The following is a 26,761-nucleotide window of genomic DNA, read 5'->3' on the forward strand; positions in this document are numbered from 1 at the left end:
TCTTCCCTACCCGTTCGAGTCATCATTCATTCCCATGAACTAATCAGATCAATTAGGTGCGGCAGTAATAAGAGTACGGAAGGCTAATCGTACATAAAACTAGAATGAGTTACTGCTCCGTGTGCCTACGTAGTAAAAGGTCACTAGACCTTCGGATGTGGGATTGATTTCGACGGTGAAGAATGTAGCAGCCAAGTCCCCTGCCTTCTTTCACATCTGTAGCGTTCTTGCATTAGTTGATGGACCTGCGAGTCCAAATGAAGAAAACCCGTCCGTCTGTCCATCTCCTCAGCCAGTCAGTCAATCTGTAGGAATTTGTGATGTTGCTGACCAGTTAGTATTTCAGATATTTGCAAAAATATGAATGCCACTGTCCGGAACCCCTTGATTCATTGGACCACAACGACATTCTATACATTGTTATTTCCCTTTACTAACGGGTCCGGACCAATTATTTCTCTCACCCTTCAATAATTCGCTTCTTGATTAATTGCCTCTTTCCAAGAAGTAGGAGAGGAATATATGGAAGAAGAGAGAGAGGGAGACTGACTGACTGGCCAACGTTTCCCAGCACAACGACTGCACACCTCCAATTGTCACGCCATTATTTTATTGCGAGATGAATTAAACTGCTTTCCCATCCCGGACACTCCTCGGCTGGTCATCATCATCACCATGAACGGAGGAGAATGACATTTTTACCTGGGATGATGGGTCACGGAAATTCGTCCATCCATTTCTCCTTATTAAACTAGGATTGATCTGCACGATCTCTTACGATCTGACCAAAGTAGGAATGACTGTGATTATTCTCACGCCAACAACCAAACCGCCCTCTTCTGCTTCTCTGAGATGTTCCAGTTTTAATCTGTTAGCCAATAAGGTGTAATTATCGCGAATTAAGAATTATCTTAAATGGTGGTGAGCAACAGAGTCTGTACTCGTTGTTGGGGTGGCAATTAGATTCAGAGAGAAAACCAAAAAACTGTTGAGATGAGAAATCTCATGCAAAGCTACCTACACAAATCTGCATATGTATTTGTACGTAGGTATCCTCCAGGCCATACACACACGATACTCGAGAAGCAGTTGTTGGTTGCCGTGGCTGAGGAGAGTAATGTATAATCAATTGTAGAATTATTATTTTATTGAGATTATTGACTGGTGGGAGCTTCTGGTCTTTACGCGTAGCCTCAGGTTTTTCTCCCCCACCAATGATTTTCATCCGATTATGTACACTGCTATAGTTTTAGCTTAATTTTGAAAACCGGCTTGAAGCCTCGAAATGAGTGGGGTCCATGAAATTATCAAATATTTGTACATGTTTTGCTCTCATTACCATTATTAGCGTAATAAGGGGTTGCAAAAGTAACTAAACGCGAATGGTGGAGCTAATTCCTACAGATTGTTGCGGGCCACATGGCTGTCTCCGCCTCCTCCTCCCTCAAAAAATAGCCTGCTTCACAATGTATGCATTTCATTTCAACCACCAACCAGCACCAGGGTCGTCGTCGTCACAGTGTGTCCCCAGCTAATTGGTGACATTACAATACAGGCTTCATCCGCATTGTTGCAACTTGATAGAAAAATAGTGTCAGCCAGGTGACCATTCAAAAAATTATCATAAAGATCGTAAAGCATCACCCGATGTGCAATTATCGTCCACTTGACACAAAGGAGTTGCACGAGGACACATTTTATCCCCTGATATGAGTTGTTTACGTTTGACACACCCCAGAAAAGTGAATGACTATTATAATAAGGAATCAACAAAGTCAAGTTCGGCAGAGACAGCGGGGTTTCAAAACATACAACCCGTTCCTTCGAGAGAGAGAGACAGAGTTTGTGGTTTGGCAGCAATCTCCACAATTTTTGGGTTTTCTCCACAAATTGTTATGGCTTGGCGTGGTTGTATGGCTGCATCTGTACAGCGTAGCCTCTGCGTCTGGTCACTGGTCTGTGCCAGAAATTTGCTGGATCACGATCGCTGCTGCATAGAGAGATGCGTAAAGTACACTCAACCCACTCCCATCTCGTCAACAAAGGATAAAGTAAACTGCCAGCCAGTAGTGTTAACTTAGGTCAAGTTTTGATCCAATTTTTCATGCCAATAACGAAACCAATAATTGTTGATGTTGATCTTGAATTCTTGGCCAACTTGGACCACGTTCCTTGGCTCAGGCTCCAACAGTTTCGTCGTCGTCGTCGTTACCCACTGCACTTGGCTACCCTCCCTTCCATTTCACGTGGATCATGATGATGAGAGAAAGGCATTTTCTCCCACCACACACACATTTGCCTACTTCATTACGTAGGCATGATACAGGTGGCTTCTTTTTACAGCTCAACTTTATTCTCAAAATGCACAAACTTTATGCCCCTTCTTATCTATAATGCTCAAGAAGTCTTGCACTAAAACCCTGTAAATTATACACAGGGAATTATATCAGAAATGCAAAAAGCATAAAAATGTCTCCCTATATTCTAACGAAGAATGGACCTTTGCATACATAAAACTCCTTTTAATGCTTGACCCCGGAAGCGCCGAGATATACGATGACACTGATGTGAGAGGAAGAAAGTACTCGAACCACCACCACCATCGTCATATACGCGATACGATTACGCGTGTGTGGTTTACGGTCGCATACGTATAAATTTATGATGATGAACACCTTTTTTGTTCCACTCTGCAATTATATTCCATCTCTTCGTAGGATGATTTTGGTCTGCTGCGAAACCTGGAGTACGAAATAAGTTGTTCATTTCAAGTAAAAAGTAGAGTCATCACCATCCAGTGTAAAATATCTGTTTTCTTGTGCCCTCCACATTTTCACTTTACGACTCATATCTCTCCCCCTCGTAAATTCGCAACCGAATCGCCACCAACCACTACGTACGACCTCCTCCTTGAGGATAATGATACACCTGAAAATTAATTGTGGCTTTCATTATCTTCAATTCCCTCCATTAAAATTAAATGTGTACAGAGGAAGCAAGTTGTTACAAGTAAGTCTCATTAGAGAGGAGATGAAGAGTCGTAAAATTTCTGCATTTTTACGACGAAGATCACCCGAGAGAACGGAGGGGGATGGAGAGGTGCGGTCTTGCTTGGCCCACCCCTGACTCGTTCGTCTGACATTTATGAGCCCTTTTTACATCGCATCAAATTCTAAAGTAGTTAAACAAAAGTTTGAGTCGCGAGTCAACAAGTGGAACTATTTAGCAGCCAAGGAAATAAATTCTCTTCTTTTGGTTGATCTCCTCATCTCATTTGTTTAAAGTAATTATCATGCACATTATTTTATATCGTTTATTTACAACTACTTAGTACCTCAACAATGATTAACCTCCTTGCTGCCAGTTAATTTTCGGGAATATTCCATTGCGTACCAAATTACACACGTTTGTGTAACGATTTTTTACGTGTGTGTAATTTATGTGTTTAATTTGTAGCCAAGAGGTTAAAGAGTCAAAGATATCGCAAAAACTGTAATCCATGACCATCTACATAACTGTGAATGCTTTATTCATTTCAGAATCTACCTTGGTGGTGGGCAAGTCGAAAAGATAACTAGAGAAAGGAGCGATTAACCTCCTCCTCCTCTCGCGTCCGAAACTCTATTGTGGAGGGGGGCCAAACAATCACTTTGCTGCCAATGGGTCTGGTAAGTACTTTGAGAATTTTTACACATTTTTATGTTATCCATCCCCAAAATGCTTATCATCTCATGTCGCGTTTGAAAACTAGGATATATTTGATACACAGTTTATCCATTTCCATGGCCTCAACGGGTTATGATGAATAATAATCAATGGTAAAAAAATGACAAAAATTATTTCATCATTTATTTGCGACGATCCTGTAAACATGCACATCCGTCATTTAATTGGGAGCAGCAGTGATCCTGTGCCTAGTTTGTTTGGGACACTTTCTCAACTCAATAAGCTGAAGCGTTGTAATAATAATATTGCTCTGACATATTACTACTGCACTACGATTTTGGCCTATTCACGGTCAAGGACATGCATCATCCTCCCAGCATGCAGCAGCAGAGTAGCATTGACGACTCAAATTTTCAAAACCAGATAAATCATGAATTTAGTAGAGCAAAAGAAAGTGGACCTACCTGGTCAGTGACTTCCTGTTTGCGCCGTGACCTCCTCAAGGACGTTACCTCCACACACATAGCGTTGGGCCAAGCTATTACTTACTCTATTGCCATGTTGGTCTCACACGGCGTGAGACCAGTTGCCAACACTGCAAGGGGCACTTCTTGTTCACTTTATGAGGATGATTGCTTATCCAACAAGTATTTCCTCATGATCACCATCCCAGAGAATGCAAGCTGCATTTCTATGTGGACTTTGGTCACCATAAAATCATCTACACGACAACATTGTTAGATACACAGTTGCATCTTTTTTTGTCACTTGTGGTAATAACAACAAATAGCTCGTTTTTATCAGAATGCATGCGGATGTATGTATGTATGCAGATGGTACAAATATGTGTGCATAACGACATGATGACAATCAGTTATTTGAAGATTGCAATATTAAAGCAATGAGCAAATTAAGCTGCTTAAGTTTTGACTCTGTTGTAGGTTCGTGTTGCTGGTTGTGTGCAACAGGATGAATTCGTCGTATGGATGGACGTACGTATTTATGCTCGTACGGTAAAGCACGGCCGGTTTTTAGCATTGTTGCACCAAATACTTATGCAAATCACTTTACATTGTTCATTTCACCAATTTGGCGTGCGTGGTGTTGGACTTATTTATGAGAGGGGATTGGAATTTGGGCTGAAATTATTATTGTATTATTGCGAGTCGACAAATATCTCGTATTTTTCGTCTTTCTTGACCACACAGAACGCTCTTCAGGTTGGTCATCTCCACGATTAGGTATGCATTTCATGGTCTCACAAGATAATCTGAAGGGATGGTTTGGCTATTACGTGAATGTTCGTGTGCTGGTCTCGATGCTAATTATCCCTGGCTGATGTGATGGTATGTGATGATGATGAACTTCTTGAGGCATGTCAGGCAGGTAGGTACACATTTATGTGAAAGAAGAAGGTGGGCAGTTTTTGTGCCCAGTTTTGTAGGTTTTTCGTAAACCTGTGCATCATGTCCTGTCAAAAAAGTCGAGGCAGTTTGATGAGGAATACACAAGTTATTTAGGAGCAAAAATAATACTAAATACTAGACTTGGATAAATTCCTTGGAGCAGCAGGAGCAGGATGGGAGAAAAAACCACGACGGGTTGTGGCACTTGAGATGCGAATAATATTTGGATGCCAGTGGCAGTCCGGTCAGGATAATTGTTGGTGTCAAGCAGTCCGAGGAGGTACACCCTCACTGACCTCACATTTATGAGATTTAAGGAAATTACGGTGCACTGAGATATTGCCACCATTTTATTCATTTTTATTATAATCATTAAATTATGCTGCCCATTATTATTACACTAAGTTCCCTGCGTTCCGTCATTCTTACTCCCTCCACATTTACATATTTTCCACTGCTCTCACATCGATTAGTTGAGCTCACCTTGGTGCAAAATATTCGAAAAATGAATGCTAATGGGCCCTCTGCTTGGCTATTATCTGACTCTATTATCTGGTGAGGAGGAGGAGGTGACACGTTTATCCTGAAACATCATGAGAGGTCATCCCCTCGAAATACTTATGCGCACTCCCTCCGGTTCATTATATTATTATGACCCTCACATTGTCGAATCTGTACCATCTGCGCATGGCCAGCTCACTCATCTGCATACATTGTTGCAACCAGGACGAAGTGATGCTGCTCGTCAGTCTTGTCAAACTTGTCACTTAGCAAATAATTTAACGTCTTAAAAATCCCTTAGTTTCAGTAAAGTATGAAATTATGCTCATCATCGAAATTAGTTCCATTAAATGTCATGTGTGTGCGTGATCTTGCAGAATCGGCAAGTTTGCGGTAGTACAGGATTCGTCCATCCGTAGTAAATAATCGCATGCATCCCAGAGGAAAAGGTCAGGTGGTTGATGGAGCACATAACACTGTTGTACCAACCCTAATTAATAAACGATCATAATAATCGCCTCTTGAGAAGCTGGGAGTTTGACAGGTGGCATTTTTTGCTCGCTCTCCTCCTCTCCTCTCTCGTAGCTGACCTTTCCTCTCGGATCTGCTCCTTCTTGTGGCTGCATGTACAATATTCTTGAGTGTGTTGTATAATCCACCCAGCACAAAAAGGGAACCCACCTCCGCTAAATTCCACATCGACCAACTAGCAAACCAAAAGCAGGAGATGTCCAAATTGAGAAAACTCTGAGAGAAGCAATACGCAAGTAAGTGGAGCGTGTTCCCCGTCTCATTTCTGTTGTTGATCTCCTCAGTTGATGAATGGGGAAGATGAGATATGTTATCAGAAACACAGATATGGTGCTGATAAGAAGATTTGAACGTATCATTACTACACACCTCGTTTTCGTTGGTGTTGTGTGTGTGTGATGGGATCAAAATTAAGGTGACTACTCCTCCTCGTGGTCACACGTCCCTTGTTGCTTATCACATTAAATTCCAACTGTGCGTCTTGTCAGCAGGGAGGAAAAAAGTCCCATTAGAATTGATACATTGTCTGGGTGAGGTCAGCTGACGCTGCTGATAATTAAATCTGCAATTCTCACTGACAGACGCAAATTGCAGAGACTGGAAATTTATATTCCTTCCTTGCATACGTACTCTGCATGCATGCGACAATTACGCCTCTTCTTCTCCTCTTCTTGTCCACCACGGGGAAGAGAGGACCCATAAATCTCCAGAGTCGAACAAGACATATTTCATCGTCTCAAAAGAGGAGAGAAAATCTTATCTTATCGCCACAGAAGACAAATCCTGGTGATTCGTAGGGGCTGCGAGGCTGGGACGATTGCTGTAAAAAATAATTAGGAATTATGAAATTGTAATAAAGTGACCATAAAAGTGAAAAATGGTGTGCGAGCGAGTAAATCATGGATGGGCAACAAGTTAATTGATAATTCCAAACCTTTTTCATGAGGTTAATTGAAATCTCTGCCATTTTGTAATTGATGGTGAAAATCTCAACGACAGTTTTGATTTATTATTGTCCACCTTGGTTTATTCTATCCCCAAAAGATATGCACTGGCACGGATTAAATCAAAATTTTGAAAATTCTCTCGAATTACATAAATTCTTCAGTGTGCCAAATTCTTCACCAGACTCATTAAATCATGGTTATTATAAGGATTTTAAAAAAGTGTGTAAAAACCCTAATAGTTGGAGACCTGATATTATTATTATTATTAAGAATTTTACAAAATTTTGGCTTAACGAGACTTTAAAAGCTTCTCTTTTTTCCTTCTCCTGGATTCCAATCCAAGCTCATAAACATTTCTCTCCGTGATTTAAGAGTGAGATTAACATTTGTTTCTCATTAGCATCTCATTAGTTATCAGAACAACGACAGTCGCTCATGTCCACGTTGGACTTACACATCTCATGAAATACAATCTGATTCAACCAACATATTTTTTATGCCCATCGCCAAGATTTATTGCGTGCCTCTCAGCCAGTTTGTTGGGAATGTGTTTTGCAAGCTTGGACATGCAGGCACTGGTTGAGTTAGTTTAGTCTTTAAAAGTTGGATGTGAAAAAAGAAGGGAATATGAGGAGCATCCTTATATAGTGATTAATTCATTATTCAATACCAGCAGCATGCATATAAAAAAGCGACCCTCATGATGATGTCAGGTCTGTCATTCTCCTGGGCACGCATAGGCCAAGTGTGTGTTGTGTCTTTTTAACCTGTACGTACATACGTGTGCACAAAAAAAAACTTTTTGGCGACCAGAGAAACCTTTCACTGCTGTTACTCTGAGCCTGCTAAATGGTAAAAAAAGCTCCACACCCCCCAAATTGGCGATGAGGGCGATCGTAAAGAGCAGGAGCCATGACAGAACATATTTTACGAAAAGTTATGACCATGGTAATATAAAGCCTCACAACGGAGAAGGGAGGTATGCAAAAGTATGCGAGATTGTTGGTTGGTTGGTGCGGGTAGAATGAGACTCCGAATCAAGAATGTGACAGGTGAATGGGAATTCAGGCAGAAGTAGCAGTTGGTATTTATTGTTGGCAATAATTGTGATTCATCTTGTTGTTCAGCTACGTATGTTTTGCATGTAGCTATAAAATAATAATATTATAAAGCTGTGTGGTTTACATAGAATTTTGGCCACTACCACCTCGAATGTCAACCTGTTTTGTGCAGCAGTGGAAACGGATGGATGGCTGTGTGATGAACAAGTCATACCAAATGCATCATAGATTTGCTACTTGCTACATCCACTTTGGACTTGATGCGAGTTTAATCACGGCATAATCCATGTTTTTCCTTCCCTTGCACGTGGTGCACCTTTTATTGACCTCTCTCATACCCAATTAATTTCCCTCGTTCGAGTGTCCAATATCGAGAAAGTGGGCATCCATCAGCAGCAATTTGTTTGTCAATTTACAAGAGGATGATGCCTCAAACCACTAATTAAATGCGGAATTCAGCCTTGACTGACTGATGCTGATTGAGTTCTTAGACCAGCAGTTGACGAATGAGCCTGAGGAAATGCGGTTCATCATTTGCTCATCATTTCCTAGATTGCATACGTACATGCGTATTGCCAAGAAACAACAATCAGTTTAGGGTGGCAGTGTCCATCCAGCCCAAAAACCAAAATTCAAAGTGACGGCTTCTCTTTATGAGGTCATCTGCCAAGAAGCATCAAACGAAACAGGACTCGATGCACAGGTTAATTAATCCAAGACATTGATGCATCATAATAATAATGATAATCACGAGTTCACGAAATATGTATACGACTGATTTGTGGTATCATCAAATATTTCACACTCGAGCAACAACAACAATGTCATTGCATTTTAATGCAGTCCACTGCTTATTATAGTAGTGGTTGAGTAATAATAATAACAAGAGGACCAAACCAGCTCTTCTTCTTCTCCTTGTTTATCTATAATAGCATTTGATGGTTTGTGAGATGCATAAGGTTGTGGCGATGCGATGGTGGTCGTGGCGATGCAAAAACTAGTATCAATATCAAGTGATACATATACGTACGTAGGGTTGCATGCATACATTCAAATCTTGACTCTACGTATTTCTTAAGGAAATGCGAAATAGGAGCGAGAGGAGTGCATGCGATGACTCGCGATAGGAAAAGCCATGCAGTAAGGAAAGCAAAACCAATGTAACTCGTCCCGGAACTTCCTTTTTTGTTCTCAATCTAGAAAAATCTCTCTTGGCAAATTTGTTCCTAACAAGATGAGTGATTGTTGATGGGGTGGGAGAGAAAAGGGTAATTGAATTATCTGCTCGATTCTTCTCCTCACTCTTGTTGATGGCCATTTGATAATGAGCCGATAAACATGACTTCTGCTAAGGACGACTGAACTGAACCCTGTGAAATATTTGTTCTTGAAGCACGAGCTGCGTACGCTCAGGTGATGGCAATGAGGAGAATTTAAAACATGTATGACGAGGAGGAGGAGGATGCATATTGGTAGTATTTGTATTATTATCTCCTATCGCTGTACCCACCGTGTGTGACCACTATTACAAGCCACGTTGTTGTTATATTGTTGTTTTTTGTACCGCACACACCACACTCGTCGTAAAGTAAATGCATTCATTCCTGTGATAGTGGATTTGTGGATCGAGTGAACAATTGGGAGATTAGTTGGCAGCGTGTTGGGAGGGAAAATTCCTAACGGGAAAGTGTTTTGAAGAAGAGTGTCGCCAGCTTGACGCACTTGACGAGAGATTAAATGTTTTGATTCAACTCGAGCAAACTCAAAACTTGCCACATTTGTTAAGATTAAGTCCTCCACTGCCAATTATTTTTATGGTCTCCCTCAGCACTATATATTTACTCTCTCTCTCTCTTGCCAACGAAAGAAAGCCACTTGGTCGTCGTTGTGGACGTCGTGCACATTCATCTCATGAAATAGGCATCCCCCATTTACAACTTGCACTATTTCCTCTCCTCGCCATTTCTGCAAGGAAAGTTTGGAGAGAGATTTTTATGCACCCGATTTCGGTGTGGGCACGTACATGCATGCTAAAATCGGGAAGATGATGATGGTGTATGAATCCCGGTCCCTAGATGCCGGGTAGATCACGACTTTTCGGTGGGCAGAATCCGGGTGGTTCCACTTTTTTTTAGGCGAATGGAGATCTCGTATCCAAACAATGAACCCGTTTCCTATTATGTGTTCCTACCAGATACTTACGATTAGTGCATCATGTAGCCTAAAATGATGACGCTCATCTCACTCGACTATTAACAAGAGTAGTTTTTTGGTGGTGGAAATGAAATGCTAATTTTCTCGTATATGGTTAGTGGCAAGAAATAAATGGGGAGTTGTGACCCCGCTGTTGATGACTTGTTCTCATATGCGGAGGTAGCGGAGGGAGTGAAAGGTGGTAATTTTCCTCAAGTTTTGTACATTTATACGGCACACACAACCTGTTGTCCAGAGGAGAACATGCACCGTTGTTTGTTTTATAATGTGCCTTCTCATCCTTCTATTCACATGTAATAATCCCGCATACATAACATAACTGATCTACCAATGAGTCCATAAAAATGTAAGTTCAAGGACTCGATTGAAGAAGCAACGAGTTTACAAAGGATGCTGTTAGATTACTGATTAGCTCTCCTTTGGAAGGAGAAACATTGGATATTATGCAGCTCATCTGTGCTCTGCCGTGTGTGGTGGATACACATAAGGAGCCAGGTTCTGACTGCAGGTGGATTAGTGTATAGCCGAAGGGAGATGAGTTAATTGAATTAATTTATACACAGAGATTTTCTGCCAAACTGCGGAGGTAAATGAATACTAAAAGATTTTTGCTCTTCGTCGTCGTCGTATCCCCTTTGTGGACGACGATGAAGATGATGATGAACCAATAAAAAGGTGAATAATACGATGCATCTCGATCGAGGTGGTTGGTTGACAAGAAGAAGAAGGCAGATTGCAGAGTTGGCCGTATAGAAGAAGATGCAGAGTGAGTAATAATCTACTGCACATTTAATGACACAACCTGACTTTCCTTGTTTTGAATCTATTGACTTTTACTTGTCACCTCCGAGATCAACTCACTTTTGCGTTGCAGCATTTTTCTGAGACCATCCAAAACTACTATCCGCCACCACTACACGCAAAATAGACTCCTCTGGGGCAACCAACTTTTCAACAAGTGCACCAACGTAACAATGCTTGGTGACATGTGACACATTCCGCAACGTCCACATGGTCCTTTCGTCACGATTATAAATAGTCATCGAGGTGGTGGTGCCACGTTATCCAGGGTCAGACAGGGTCGTCGTCGTCGTCATTCCGGGTCAATATTTAGTTTCCCAGAAATAATGATCAGAGAATAACATGAGTAACGGAGGTCACACAAAATTAAGACTGCACTTAATTATTGCGGCATTATCGTGTAATCTCGGTACAAATTTGTAAGATGCCATCGTATAAATCACATTCCAAGCAAGGATTGGGCACTTTTTCATCCTGGTACCAACAAGGTACTTGCTGCGTTCTAGGAGGAAAAAACTGGATTCAAATTCAACCTTGTGGAGGAGCACCCATGCAAAGAGTGCGCGGATGAGGATGTGTGAGGTCCTATTTTGCGGCGTAGGGCGACTTGACCACGACTTGTATGGATGCGGATTTACATGTTAGTTGAGAGGGTAGATCTAATCATTTATTATTAATATATACCGTGCATGCATATGTAGAAGAGTAGTGAAATATAGAAATATTGAAAATAAAAGGACTGCGGAATGTTGTAGCCGAGAGTCGAGTTGTTCTTCTGGTCATCATAACAAAGGTCGAATCATATGAGTTGTATCCGCAAAACCAGTTATTGCTGAGTTGAATAAGGAAAGGAATGCGGTGCATTTCGGAATTCGCTAACCCACAATAAAAGAAGCGTTTAAATCCCACCATACCATATTTTCCACGATTCGTTTTACATAGGATTCTACGTATGTGTAGTTACGTGGGTAAATAAATAGATAAATATGACGATGATGACGATATGAGAAATTATTATTGGGTGGTTGGTGGTGCGACAACTGGGCGCTCGTGATCGTCGTGGCGTGGCGTGGCGTCGCTCGTTGGCTCGCATGATTTAGCTCTCTGCGCCCATGTCGTCCCTTGGAATTACGACAATTTGAGGGGGATTAGTGAATTCTTCTCCTTGAGGATGACCAAGGTGAGGATGATGTGATATGAACTGTGAGAGGATGAGATTAGCATAATGGTGTTGTGAGGCGAGATGATGAGTTGGTTCTTGCCTGCATGGCATGATTATAGTCACTCTTCAACAGCGACGACACCGGATACAAGAAGAATTGAGCGTTTTCAGAAAAGTGCTTTGTTAAACCTGACCTGACTTGACTTGTTCCACCTACCACCAAATCCTCACTGCACACTGCCAACCAAATGCATACCAATTTCTTGATCCAAACAACATCACCACCACCGACTTGACTTGTTACCTCGATGATGATGATCCCCAGTCCTGTTGTGGTCCATGCTTCATACGTCTTCCAACGCTCGTCCGAAACGCAACAACCTCTTCGACAGTGTCAAAAACAACCACGGCTTGTTTTTGTTGTCAACTTTTTTGTGGTGCTCTTAAGTAACTAATTGTTACCCGTTGAATTGTGGAATTGTGGAATTGTACACATAAATATTTCCACTTCCACCCTAGCAGTAATTTCCTCAAAAAAATAACCAAATTTGTCACTGCGACCTTCACAGAGGGAGATTTCTCCAAGATTATTGCAAGCATCATCATCACTACAAATTTATTTACAATTTGTCGTACTTCTTGTGACGTGTGTGTCCCTCACACGACAGATCTGGAGCATGGTTAGGAAGTCGGTGTCGTCGGTGGAAACCGGCACGTGAGTGAGAGGACTCAAACACTTGTGTGAATGGCAAAGGTGCTGCAACTCTCTAATAAGGTTTGGTTGGGGTGATGATGATGTGTTGCTAGAACGGAGCAAGAGTTAATTGAAGGTGAGGAATCCGTATGCATGGGGTCGGACGGTCTTAATCTGATTTGAGCTCTCCATCATGACTCTCCTCAAGCTGAGTGATTGATTACTCGAGATAAAAGAAAGAAGCTGCTACTCAAAGTCTCCTCTTCTGCGAGATGCAATGACTCCAATTAAGTTTCAGAACACCAAAACTATGTGATTTGCCGTGATGGTGCATCCGTATGTATATAGTAGTGAATAAGTTAGTAAGTGTGTGGTCTATGGGTACCAGGAGAAGAAGTACTGGCAGTGTGGTCGTAGTAGTAGTAGCCATTGTAGCTATATTATTGCAACAATATACCACAATGATAACCCTAACTGTAAAGATGAGATAGCGAAATCACTCAAGACGGTTTCATTCAATGCCATTTTTCAAAAGTGCAGATTTCGCTGAGATAAACCCTTTTTATTTGGGGCTTTTTATTGCCCTCTTCGCCGGCATCCTTCCTACAATCTCTTAATTGCCTCAAGCCACCTCAATTCCAAAGAGCGTAAGAATTTTGTGAATCATGGTGCACTCACTCGCAGTTCACATTGTTGACCAAGGAGGATGATCTCTCGACCACTTCGACTTTAACCAGTGCCATTTTCCCCGTCGATCGGTGCAGTGTCAAGGTCAACTCTCGTTTGTCAAGGACCTTGGCGAAGTAATAATTAATTAGTGAATTCTCCAGAACTCTAAATCCCTCTTACAAAATCCATCATAAAAATTGAGTGAGTAACATGTGGAATCGTGGAAGTGGGGGCGGTGGTGGGGGTCAGGTCACCCCTCTCGATTGTGGACGACGTCACCTAGTTCATATAAAACAAGAACAATTGGACGAGGAGGAAGTTCACCAGCATCATCACCACCACCATCACACTCATTCCTCCTCCAGACTTGGCGAACCCAACAAGTACTGCGGAGGTCAAGGTGGTGGTGGCAGTGGTTTGGGCGACTCGAACAATAATCACGCATCCACGTCCTCCTCCTCCTCCTCCTCGAACAATAATAATAACAATTCCGACCTATATAACTGTGAGGCTCAAGCATGTGCAAGTCTCGCCCCACTCCTCGGGTCGCACGGCAGGAGTACGAGTCATGTTGGTCACAGCAACAACCTTCTCCTCAAGCGGGCCAAGCTCTCTCCCATGAACTGGAATCATGTACCACCTTCGGTGAGGTCGATACTCAATTTGCTCTCATAAGTTCATCATCACTTCATTCTAGAATATTTTTTATGTCACTTCTTTCTCCTTTTGGGGTGGGTGGGTCGAGGTGGCGATGGGTTACAATGTGGTGGTGGTGGGTGAGGTCGAAATTGCTGGTTTGGAATTTCAATCGTTATGAACCCTTTGTATTTTAGTTGAACAATGCAACAGCGTCCACGGAGGTGTTCATGTTCATTATCATCACTCTGAGCAATTACCCACCCACCATTCTAATTGGGACAAAAAAATATATAATCACATTAGATAAAAGTGCAACGCTCTTGTGTATCAGAAATATTTGTGCCATATAAAATAGCTCATCATTTACTTGATGATGACACAATTCGAGGATGGGGTTTTACAGCAAATAAATATCTGCATCCAATATAAAAATGATGACGATGAGAGAGAGGTGTTGTTGCTCGGTGAGAAATCTGTAGTGGTCATTCCCAAATTCCATCGCTCACTATGTTGCATTCCCCAACTGCAAACTGACAACTCTTCTTACGGTCAATACTTGTTGTTCGCTACAACTTTTACCGCTTACTTTACGCCGCCACTCAACTTTGGCGTCATTAAAATTCTTGTGGTCTTGTGTGTGTGTATGCAACCACGGGAAGAATCCGTTTGATGATGATGTAGGATTCAGGTTACAGATATTAACCTGCTCACCTCAACCTTGAGATAAAATTTTTAGTGCTGCAGTAATAATTTCGTAGCAGAAGAGGGGCATTGTGACATATATTGGAGATTGGTCGCATTTACGGTCATCCCGATATTAGCGCAGGCATATGTCATCACATCACATCATGGAGCTGACAAAACTTGTACGTAGGTTCTTACAGTAAATGAGTGCTGTTGAACTCCTCAGAGTAATATCGAGTACATGTGTATGTTCGTAGTATGCATGCTGGTTGCATAGGTTACGAGATGTACAGAAAACTGGAATGGAAACGTCCTCTAACTTGTAACTGCAAGGGCGTATGCAAATCACCCCAACAACTCTCCCACTCCCAACCATAATCATATCTCAAGAGAGTTTTAATCCCAAACCATTATCACTGCTCTCAGTCGGATGATGAGCTCTGTAAAAGGCAACATTTGACCTTTTATTTCAAATCCCAACTTTTGCCAGGTGAATATATCAACGTCTTTTGATTGTTATTATTGTTGTTGTTGCTGCTGTTGCTGCACTGTTGTAATGATCAGGCAGTGTTCTTTTCCTATAAAAACTGGGTTTGATAAGTCATAAAAAAATCAGATATCAATAAACTGCAGTTCAGCAGGAGTAGCAGGATATTAAATCAAACATCAAGTGAGGAAAGATAGCGTCTAATTTTCATGTTTCCTCCTGCGTACACTCCTCCAATTCAGTACTACGCAAAATGCATAAAGTGTGATGCAGTAGATAAAGAGATGCTCTTTTCCAGCAGAGTGAGAAAAACTAGACATTTTTCTTGCTGATTAGTGTTAGCAGAAGAAGAAGAAGAAGAGCAATCAACATTTTTAGCAGTAATTTGACGAAGAGTTGAACAATCAATGGCACCAATATCCATCGACACTCGTCCTTCGTTCCTCGATGGTTTGATGTGATAATTGAGAGTCAGTTCGTGAACTCTAAATTACTAAATCACATCAGATTACGCACCCGTCCCAGAAGGAAATCATTTGATGATGTGGACGAGCATAATCAGCCTCTCGCTCTTCATCATACTCATCATCGCTAATCGGGGAAAATGGAGAAAATAGTAAAGTCGAGTGGATACATGCGATGTGAGACGACTCACACTTTGTACACTCCCAGCTACATATATCGATTTAATTACTTTTGTACGGCGTTGGCAGCAGCAGGTCACGACCACTCTGCTCTTCGTGACAATGCGAATATGCACACGTAATAACAAATCGCGTAAAATAAAATATGTAGTCGAGAACTATTCTTGTCTATGATGCCATCATTTCAATATAAAATGATTATATGCACATAAAAAACCAACAACGAATTTTTATTGCCGGAATAAATAAATACTGGTTGTTGTTTGTTTGTTGCTCATTTTGAGAGAAAAAAAACATGCAAAGCTGCTAGTTGGTTAAACGCCCCAAGCTAATTTTAAAAACTCCTCGGCGATTTATTTATTCCTCGTAATTGAAATCTTGTAAATGTCTCATTTAATTTTTGAGAATGGCTAAAAAGCCGTTGCTGCGACTGATTTTTATTTATTTTCCTCTGTTGGATTGACAAGGCTGGGTTTCCTCTGTTTATACAATTTACAATGAGAATGAAGCAGAAATAAAGAAGGAGGGGATGTATTTTTCATTTAGATATTCCTTGAGTGGGTCCGTTTTTAAAACTCTGTGAGAATAACTAACTTGTCTCTGAGAGAAAGGAAGGGTTGAAATTGTGAGATATTGATGATCAACGTGGTAGTGGTGGTACAATAGGACGTGCTCTAAATACACGGTCAATGGTCACCCTGACTCTGGGGGAATTCTTCTTCTCTGAAGAATTTCGGGAATCATGTTTTTTATTAAGCGTAAAAATTGTTGAAATCATAGGTTGAGAACGAGGTGTAAAAAAAGAGTTGTGAAAACTGATGAGCTGTAGCAATATGTTGTTCACGTAGGTCATTGTTGAAAGTGTTGAGGAGTGGAAGAAGAGCTCACGACAACGACGGCGACGAGGATGGGACAACAACTCTGAGAAGGAGACTTTTAGGACTGGGTTGGGCAGAGATTGTACGCTACACCGTCCTCCCGACGTGCTTTACTGAATTATTTATTAGGCATTCCGAGTAGTGGAGTCTGTTTATTTATTCAATTCTCTTAAATCCAACCACCAGGGATACATGCCATTCCCATATTTACTACACTACCTCCCGACCGCCATCAGCATCATTACCAGGAGCCGAGAATGGTTCTTTTTAGCAATAGTGCTGACTGACGATGAGCGCATTAATTGGCTCCCTTATGGCAGTGTCAATGGGGTCCTGATGTATGCGGCTGGGTTGGCTCACTCACTCAGTGAATGTGGCAATAAAGGGGATGAGAGGTGCAATTGACCCCTTGCTGGTGAATTGGTGGACAGTGGTCAACCGAGCGAATAAGTGCTCAGCTTCCATTAATTGGATTATTGGATCGGGAATGGGCTGACCGTTCAGGTGGCTGAATGAATTAGCAGGAGAGATGAAGAGATTAAGCAGGAGAGTAACATCTCTGATTTTAATTAGTAACTGCACCAGGAATTGGTGATTGGCCATAAATCAGAAGTAACTGCCCCTGAGATGGATACTGTGGACGGCCACCACGGGAATCAAATTACGGGAGGCAGATTTATCTAAAACATTTTATGTACTTTTGGTCTCCTCCCTCAATGATGAACGACCCATTGGCGATTTTCTAATCTCCACACACACCACCACACAGTCCACCACGACGACGAGGCTGCGACGACCACCACTCCACCACCAACAAGGCAATGAAAGAAACCCCATTTCGCATTGTGTATCTCTTCATCTGTACAATTGCGACCAGGCAGAACAGAACAGCCACCAGTAATGCAATGCAAATGCTGACGGCTTTCTTCTCCCCAATTTATCATTTTTGGGATGAGCACAGAAAGAAAGGTTGCCTCCTTAGTTAATAAACTGGAAAAGAAGTAGGAGACGACGACGACCAAGTTGCTGGTTATCCCGTGAGCTGCTTTAAATGTGGCCTTCGTAGAGGATGCGTATCTCGCTCTTTCTCTCTCTCCTGTCTTTGTCCTTCTGCGACCTGTCACTTTTTAGGAGCCTGTTCGCCAATGGAGTTGGGTGGGTTGATTAAACTGGTTGGTGGTGATGGTGGTGTATGAGAGCATAGGACCAGGAGCGAGGAGCGAGAGGAGAGGATAAGTGGATATCGATGGTTGAGAGATGTCATGGAGGAGAGGGGCAAAAAGTGCGATCTATCAACAGAGCAGTGGATGACTTAACTTAATATCCGAGAGCTCATGTGGATACTTTGGTGGCTAACAACCTCCAATCCATTCCGCTGAATGGGGAGACAAATTATTGTGCAATGCATCTCATCGTCCTCCTCCATGTCGTCCCTCCTTGTCCTTGATTTCTCATTTTCCTACCAGATTTATGTCCCAGAGTCGGCCCTCTTTTCCTCTCTCGTCTCTTTCTCTCATTTGCCTCGCTTTCTCTCTCCAGCTCTTCGAACCTGTGAAATTCCGCTGCTGACATGTTTTGACTCCTCAACCATTTCGTACATTTAGGCAGCTTTGCTCGTTGTGTACGCACGGACATACATAAAAGTCTCGCTACTTTTACTTTTAGCTATTTTCAATAGCTTAAACATCCTCATTCTCGGCGACCGGACTCTGAAAGACGAGAACAAAGGGAACAATTTAATCTGAAGAGAGAGAGAGCAAGACGCAAGAGTGATGGACCGAGAGTTGCGAGATAAAGAGTCCGACCAATGAGTATCCATCTGCAGATACATGGAGATAGATACATGGTAGTAGTGGTGGTAGTGGTGGTGGTGGTGATAGTAAGTTGTAAGTAGTACATGTGAGACTGCAGCCCTTTTTTATGAACACTTTTTTACTGGTAAACTGTCATATGAATGCTTTTATGTATTTCCTCCGAGGCAGACTTGGTCCGGACTCAGTCATTCATGAGAAATGTCAATTTGAAATCGCCATAAAAGAAAGTTTAGGAGGAAGTGAGTAGTCGTTGTTCTCCGAGGCTTCATCCTCGCTCCTACTTATTCTCCCACTTACGGACTTGCTTCCTTGCTTACACGACGACGAGGATCCACTCAACAATCAGGAACAAACAAGGACGTTAATCCCTTTCTCCAACTTTCTCCATCCATCCATCCCTCCTCCTCCGCCCAAAAATCGCTCCCTTTCCCTCTCTCTCTCTCTCCCACGCATCACGATCCAGCTCCGCCATCATGACGCATACAAAGTGTTCTTTCGTATGGGGAATGTGGGACACCCAAAATCAGACACAACTTTTGGCCCATATTCGACACAATCATGCAACCTCTACCAGCATCCGTCGCCAAATACCGAGACCATGAAAAAATGAGAAACTCTAGCCAAAAATGCATGCAGTGCGGTGCAACAGGGGCCAAGGAGGCATGTGTTTGCAGTATTAGACAAGAAGAACAAGTAAAAGAAGAAGAAGTGGCAGTGCTCTCCCCTATTCTCTGACCTATCCCATCATCCCACTTGGCCAACAAACGCACCTTTTCTCACTTTCTCAAAAATTCCCCATTTTTGTTTCCACAAAAAAAATTTATAAAAGGCCCGCAAATTTTTATAATTTTAATGATATTCCTTAATCGAAAAACAAGATCTTGATTTAATGAGAGTCGGTAAGGTACCATAATGATCCCGTCGAGCTGGGTTCCCTGGTCAATTCATCTTCGTCGGTGTGGTGCCCACCGGACCAGTGATGGAATACAAGGCGGTGGAGGTTATTCTCACAGACTTGGTTACCCACCCGTCAAACATCATTCATAAAGTGGAAAGTCAATTAGGATCAATTAGCGCCGTAGGTCATTTTATCGGGAAAATCACCATCCGTCATTCAGCATATCATCGCGGGCCGATCGCTTCCCTGTGGCGACGTCTTCTTAGGATTAGAACTGCATCCATATATCCATCCCATATTGGTTGTGATTTATCGCCTTGTTTCACCAGCCTACCTCCCTCTCGACTCTGTTACACAATACCAAAACTGATGGTTATTTATGAAAAGTGGAATTCTCTGCATGCCCCGAGTTATGAAATATAAGCCTAAAATTGTCTTTATATCATTATTCGCACAACGTTTTCCTCTTATGTAAGTAGACAGATGTGTTCCCTGCGATAATAATGCGATCTACTCACCCACTCATCTTTTTGTCGCTATTGTTGCGAGCTACTCTGTGGCTGAGCTGACTATTTACTCTGTGCACTCACCGTTGCATATTTGTCGGTGAGAAAGTGCAGTCTCATTCAGATTCATTCCTGCACAACCCCGATGGAAAGAAGGAGGTTCATTAAAGAGGCTCCAAGAGAGAGAGAGAGAGAGATACATAGAAAAGTCATCTCGTGTCTACGGGGTGAAAGGTGTGGTGGTTGGTTGCGCAGAGGGAAAGTCGTGGGTAGGAAGAAGGGAGAAAGAGTGGTGGTGGTGGAAGCTGGATAAAAGTCGGCGACACTGCGATCTCCGTCTGATTTCCTCTCTCAGCAGCACAAGCGAGAAGAACAAGAGGGAAGAAGACCCAGAAGAAGTTGTTGGTTTGGTTGGGCAAACAACCCTCATCTTTCTTTAACTCTGCTCACACATTCGCATCCCCAACTCCTGCGAAGCCACGAAACCAAAGCGAGCGTGTTTTATTCACTCGCTCGATCTCACTTTTCCGTTACCCGAGAAAGGAACAAGACCACTTCTCAAGTTGTTTACTAGTGTTTCTTGCCGTTACTCGTGTCCTCCTTGTCGTGGGGTCTGGTCTGTTGTTGTTGTTCTTCTTCTTGGTTAAACTGTGGCTGATAGGCCTCCCCAGGGACGCATTCGTTTCACTAAAACTTTGTGTGTCCCGGTGTAATTGTGGAAATCACCCCGTTCCTCTTCCCGTGGTCCCCTCCACCGCCACCTCCACCCCCAGCCGTCAACATTCACGAGCAAAAGAACTTTGAGACGCTGGTGGCTCGGCGTGCCGCCGTGGGGCCAGGCGGGTGCAACCACGTCGGCTACCACTCGCCCCACCATCGACAATTACACCACCACGCGCTCAACATGGTGAGTTTGTCGTCGTCATTGTTGTCCTCGTCGCCGCTGTTACCGTTATGCACGCACTAAGCTTTCCACCGCTGCACGTGGATCTCGTCCAATTTCCCAAACAAAGCGGATCGCCACGTTTTCTTGCAGCGGTGGTTGCTGCCAAACCTTTTTTGTTCGTTTGGCTGCCAACATAACAATAGAATAGGAACAGTTGTACTGTATGTATGGTTAAGTGCAAGTCAGTAGCAGCTTGCTTTGCCGTGGTGGTTCTTCTTTTTCTTGTGATCCTGACCTGGGTCCAGTCGGCGGTCCAGTCGGCAGCCACTGTTCGATCCTTTTTTTAAACATGAAGACGCACCTGCACCACAAAAATCTCAACTTTTGACATTTCACTCCCATTTTCTCTCCGTCTTCTTAGAATGGTGTGACTTTCCGGGGTCACGCCATCGTCGTCGTGAGTTGTACAAGTAGCAGTAGGGCGAACGACGAATATTACTTACCATGCAGTTCCTCCACCACCAACCAAACCAGCTCTCTCAGCTCGAGAAACATGACTATAAATAAATGCTCACACGAGTATAAAAAAAAACTCACCACATCGAGACCGACACTGACCGAATCTCGGTTTCTCTCTCAATACCACAAAGAATTAAAGAGAGAGAGACTTGTTCCTCATAAAATGGTGGATGAATGAGCCACTTGCGAAAAGACGACAATAAAAAATGTTGAGCGAAATGCAAATCAGGGAACAAAAAATATTCCCTCCACATTCACTAATTAAATATCTTTATTTACTAAATTTAAATTCTGAATTTTTGCAACCAAGTCTTTAAACACTTTTTTTTTTAACTTTGTTTACAATGGCACTATAAAAACCGTCATCATCGCCTCTTCCCTTTGCACATACATGCTCGACTCATTCCTCACTTGAAATTGTCTAATATTTGAACTTTTTCTTTAAATTTCAGGATGAATTCCATCCATTTATCGAAGCGCTGTTACCATTCGTGAAATCATTCTCATACACCTGGTTCAATCTCCAAGCTGCCAAACGGAAATATTTCAAGAAACATGAAAAGAGAATGTCCCTCGACGAAGAGCGGAGATGCAAGGAAGAGCTCCTGGTGAGTCTTGGCCTCCTTCACTTTTGCAATCATAAAATCTGCACATTTTTGTAAATAATTTTTACAACCACAAGAACAATGAGCACGAAGGAGAGAGAGATAATAATGAGAGAATCAGAGAAAAAGTATTGTTTTATCAAGTTGCCCCATTATTGATTAAAGAATTGGGGTTGAGCAGATCGACTGTCTCACAACCCTTCTGGCTACCTGTCTCATAAACAATGTTTCCCCACATCTCTAATTGATCGGAGAATGGAACTCATGTCAATCATCAATTAAAATCGCCGCATTCCCAATTTTCCTCCAATTTTATGACCACTGTCTCAACAATCTTGACGGCATTTGGCCCTCTCTCTCTCTCTCTGTAAACATGGTTAATAAGACGAACAACTAATAAGTGAGCACCACTCTCTCACCCAGGTCTTAAAATCAGACAGATTTGCTGTGAAGAGATTTCCTCATAAATTTAATTCTCCCTCATGCCACCCTCCTCACTTATTTCATTTCATTCAGATGATCATCATGGTGATGGTGACTCTGTTTTGGCTCTCACGGTTGTACAGATTCCTGTCCGATAATAATTTGCCTCACAACAAGACTCGAAATGTAAACTGTGCAAATTAGATTGTTGATCGTCATGTTGATCAAAAACTTTTTTCCTTCTATGAGTCGGACAGATATCATCAGAGAGAGAGAGACTCTACTGCTAAATGATGTGAGATCAGTCCATTAGCTATTTAATTGCCAGAGTCAGTCCACGTCACAAGTGGTCAATCAGGTTCAATGCTTTGGACTTAAAATGGATTATTCCCTTTTACTTAATCTCGCTCCTTCTCCGTATTGATGGAGGAATTGAATTCGTCAGCGTCCCACAACATGCAGGGTCGAATATGTCCATCCTTTTTGATCTGGTTTATTTCATCCGCTTACGAAACGCAGAAAAATAACCTGTAATTTCTCGACGGCAATAAGTGCGATAGGTTTCATGAAAAACTGCATCCTCACCTTGCATGTCAGTGGATATCTTAAAAAAACTGAAGAATTTAAAATAAAATTTTTCTTTTCCGATCATATTTTTTCTTCAGGGTAAAAAATTTTGGTTTAAAATTATGCATAAAATCGAAACAAGTCCTTCGTCCTGGTCCCTCTGTGTTTTTTGTGGTTTCGGTGGGTTGGCCCGGGATGAAGAATGTGATGCGACTCAAGTCGTCCTCAAGTTGACGCTGTGCAGTCAGATCCACACATTTTGACAAGGAAGTGACAGAGCCAGACAAGTCAACATCCAATGTCATGTCAGAAAGTGGACACATTACTGGAAAAGACTGCTGCTGCGTCCTGGTCAAGTGTCAAAACTGTCATGAGGATAAAGCCGACGACGACTTGAGACTTGTTTTCAGCAGGAGAATAATAAGCAATCTCTCTCCTCACCCCCATTTTATTTCGGCTGGACGGATGACTACCTATTGTAGCTGGATGTGTGGTGACATCCGAGAGATTTTTGGGGCAATGAGAGAAACTGGGGCTCAAGTTCAGTGACATTAAACGTCGGCCAAAACATGACATAATAATCGTAATCTAAAAAAGACCAGACTTTTCGACGAGACTGGCTTCTATTTTCGCAAAAGAACAAATAATTTAATGGGCAATAATGTGCATTGTCTTCCAGCCCAATAAAAGTAGTTCTCAACTGATTGCAGACATAGACATTCGTGGTGATTCATTGATTGAGCTGATTTCTGACACCAGATACACAATATACGACACACACACACTCGTAAAACGGTCTCACTCTGACGAGCACTGAGGAGTATTTAGTATTTATTAGTTAGCAGTGGCAGTGACATGATTATTGACTCGACTCCCTAATAAACTAGAGCAATTCCACGAGTAATTAAATCCCATCATAATCCGATACCTGATGGCTTTCCGACTAAAAAACATAACCTTAACAACATCACGTTATTATTATTGTTATTATTATTAAATCTTATCACCTGCTTGCTACCGTCAATTTCTTTCCCAAAACGACGCAAGTCTTGTTAGTCGTGTGATGAAATGATGATGATAATGACGGGAAATAAGGAAGGGGCAACTTGCACAAGTAGAATCAAGTTCCGCATGCATGACATCAGTTCAAGTTTGTATGGTTATTTGGTTATCGTTCTCTTTGTGTATGGCTCTGCAGGCATGTGTGTACGTACGTATGAATTGAGGAGAGGAATCAGCATTTGAGGAGGAAACATATCAGTTCCGCTGGGCTGAGCTCTAAATATTATTTTGATGTTGTTGTTGGTTTTTGGATTATTATTGTATTTTTCTTATAAAAAGGGAAGGATGGTTAAGACATTTGAGAGAGCATCATCATCTGCGGTGTGGAGTTGTCAAAGGAATTGTTGTGTGAATGAAGGATGGCTTCGGAGAGCATTTAGGAGTAAGACATTGAGAAACATTAAAGAGCAGTAATGTATTATTCGATCACCATAACGGGTAGGAAACGGAGTAGAAGAAAGTTATGCCGTTCAAGTGTGTGTGTATTTACTACATGTCGTCGTTCTGCTCACGGAACGAATTACATATTGCTCTCAACTACATACATTTAGATCGTTGCGTATGTGGCGTAATACTTTTTTTGCCCGTTTTTGGTCTCGTGCTCGTATCTTCATCATCATCATCATCTCCTCTTGTTTGTGGTGCGGGGAAAGGTGTGTGGGTATTAAATGGGTGTGGTTTTCTGCTGGTGTGTGTCCATCCTATGTGCATGGCAGTGGTGGTGGAGGAGCTGCTTGTTGGTGAGAATGTGTTTATGTGTGTATGTGTTATTATTAGTAATCCTTGTGCACATTATTATTGCTCTCAACCCGTCCTTGGTGCTGGTGGTGCTATTTATCGCTCACGGTTTGCGGTTGATCTTGATGGCAATAATAAAGCCATTAGAGGAGCACCAGCAAGCAACAATGCCTATGCACACGAGTGAACTTGATCGACTTTAGGATTTAATGGATTCCTTTTATTCTGTGGCTGAGCTTCAAACCCCATTAAATGACTCCCATGCACCCACCCACCCACTCACTTTAAAGAAAACTAAACTTGCAAAACGGGGTGTACTTGTCCTCGTCGTTGAATGTATGTAATGGGGCTCTGTTCATACAGTTTGTTCAACGGGGGATCGTCGGGCAATTCAGACGACTTGAAATCCACATTTGCACCCCATCCACGGCCCGCTCTGATTGCAGCAGCAGTTCTTGATTTCCGACTCAGTTATTGAGATGGGTTACGGAAGTGGTGTCCAGAATTAGCTGCATATCACTTTCTCAATGGCAATTTCGTAGAGGAAGAAAATTCCCCCCTCGATCTCGCTCTCTCTGTCTCTTCGTACTTGCACTCCACGCGACGCATCTCTTAAAAAATTGTCCCTTTATTCTCATTCCCTCTCTTCCTCTCTCTCCTCATAGGAGAATCAGAGTGACGGATCAAAAGCCAATGAATTTGGATAGTTGATTGTTTTTCATTTTGGGAAATGTGTTGTTATTTTGGTTGTGATGTGGTTGTAGTGGATGGAGATTTGTTCAAGCTGCTGGTCCATTTCAGCCAGAGGAGAGACTTTCTTTTACATCGCTGGTTGGGTGGGTAGACCGACCCCTCACTCACTCACTTATTGTTACTGGACTGAATATCCATCCACACAAAATACAATAAAAAGAGAAAGCAAGCGACTGTTCTCCCGGTTTCGCTGTATTTATGAGCTGTGCTTGGAGAAGATGATTCCGGTCCGTTGATGGTGGTTTGGTTGGTCGTGGGACAAGAAGCATGCAGGGAGGACGTAGTGTTAATATGGTGTTGGGGATGGGTCAGGGGGCTGAATTTAGGATGCCTCTCTCCGATGACCTCGTCGTGTGGTGGGACGACACATAATAGTAGATCCAAACCTTCCAACTGAGCAATCTTGGAGCTGCTGAATGCGACGAGACGACCCTCGATCCCACAGGCCGGAAAGCACCAAATGCTATCTGGGATCTTGTCACGAGGATTTATATACATTTGACTCTTGCCTATTTCTCAAATTCTCAATGTCTGAATCTACGGATGCAATCTAAAGATCCGACTTCATTTGCACACAGCAAACACACACGAGCATCGGAATGAATAGCGCATTATGCAGCCCCAATTTCTGAACAACCACCACATTACGGGTCTTGTTGTTTCTTTTCTCTCCGAGTATGCACCAACTTCATGGCTCTTTCCATCTCCCTCCAGCCAAACACACACACACACACAAAACGAGGAACATGCATTATGCGAGGAGTAGTAAGTCGTCGTACAGACAGCGATACATTCTCATATCACTACCACACAAGTCGGATATGCGGCTTATTGCTTCTCATGGAATGAAGGGCTTACAACATAAATTAGAGGAAAGATCACACACGCTGTTTCAAAAATGAAGCTGAATGAAGCTCCGTCGTCCCTTTAAAACTGAAATATTAGCAAAAACTGAAAAATAAATCAAATCTGTGTTGTTCCACTTCCATTCCACCCCGTTGCTGCG

General features: G+C 42.3%; 1 protein-coding gene across 9 annotated transcripts in view; it reads left to right on the forward strand.

Moving 5' to 3' along the window:
- Window positions 1–26,761, forward strand: part of LOC110858172 (nuclear factor 1 X-type) — a 71,896-nt gene that overhangs the window by 18,364 nt on the left and 26,771 nt on the right. For 7 of the 9 annotated variants that reach the window (XR_004836752.1, XM_035858567.1, XM_035858568.1 and 4 more), the window contains exons 1-2: window positions 12,651–14,297; window positions 22,060–22,215. Coding sequence is in view for 8 of the 9 variants with exons in the window: in XM_035858567.1 (XP_035714460.1) it covers window positions 13,863–14,297; window positions 22,060–22,215 (591 nt within the window). In the remaining variant the exon portion in view is untranslated. Of the gene's footprint in view, window positions 1–3,539; window positions 3,669–12,650; window positions 14,298–20,560; window positions 21,110–22,059; window positions 22,216–26,761 lie in introns of those variants that run through there. The other 2 variants (XM_035858573.1, XM_035858574.1) reach the window with 2 other exon arrangements.

The sequence above is a fragment of the Folsomia candida genome, unplaced genomic scaffold, assembly GCF_002217175.1.
Source record: "Folsomia candida strain VU population unplaced genomic scaffold, ASM221717v1 Fcan01_Sc020, whole genome shotgun sequence".
In the NCBI taxonomy this organism is placed as follows: Eukaryota; Metazoa; Arthropoda; class Collembola; order Entomobryomorpha; family Isotomidae; genus Folsomia; species Folsomia candida.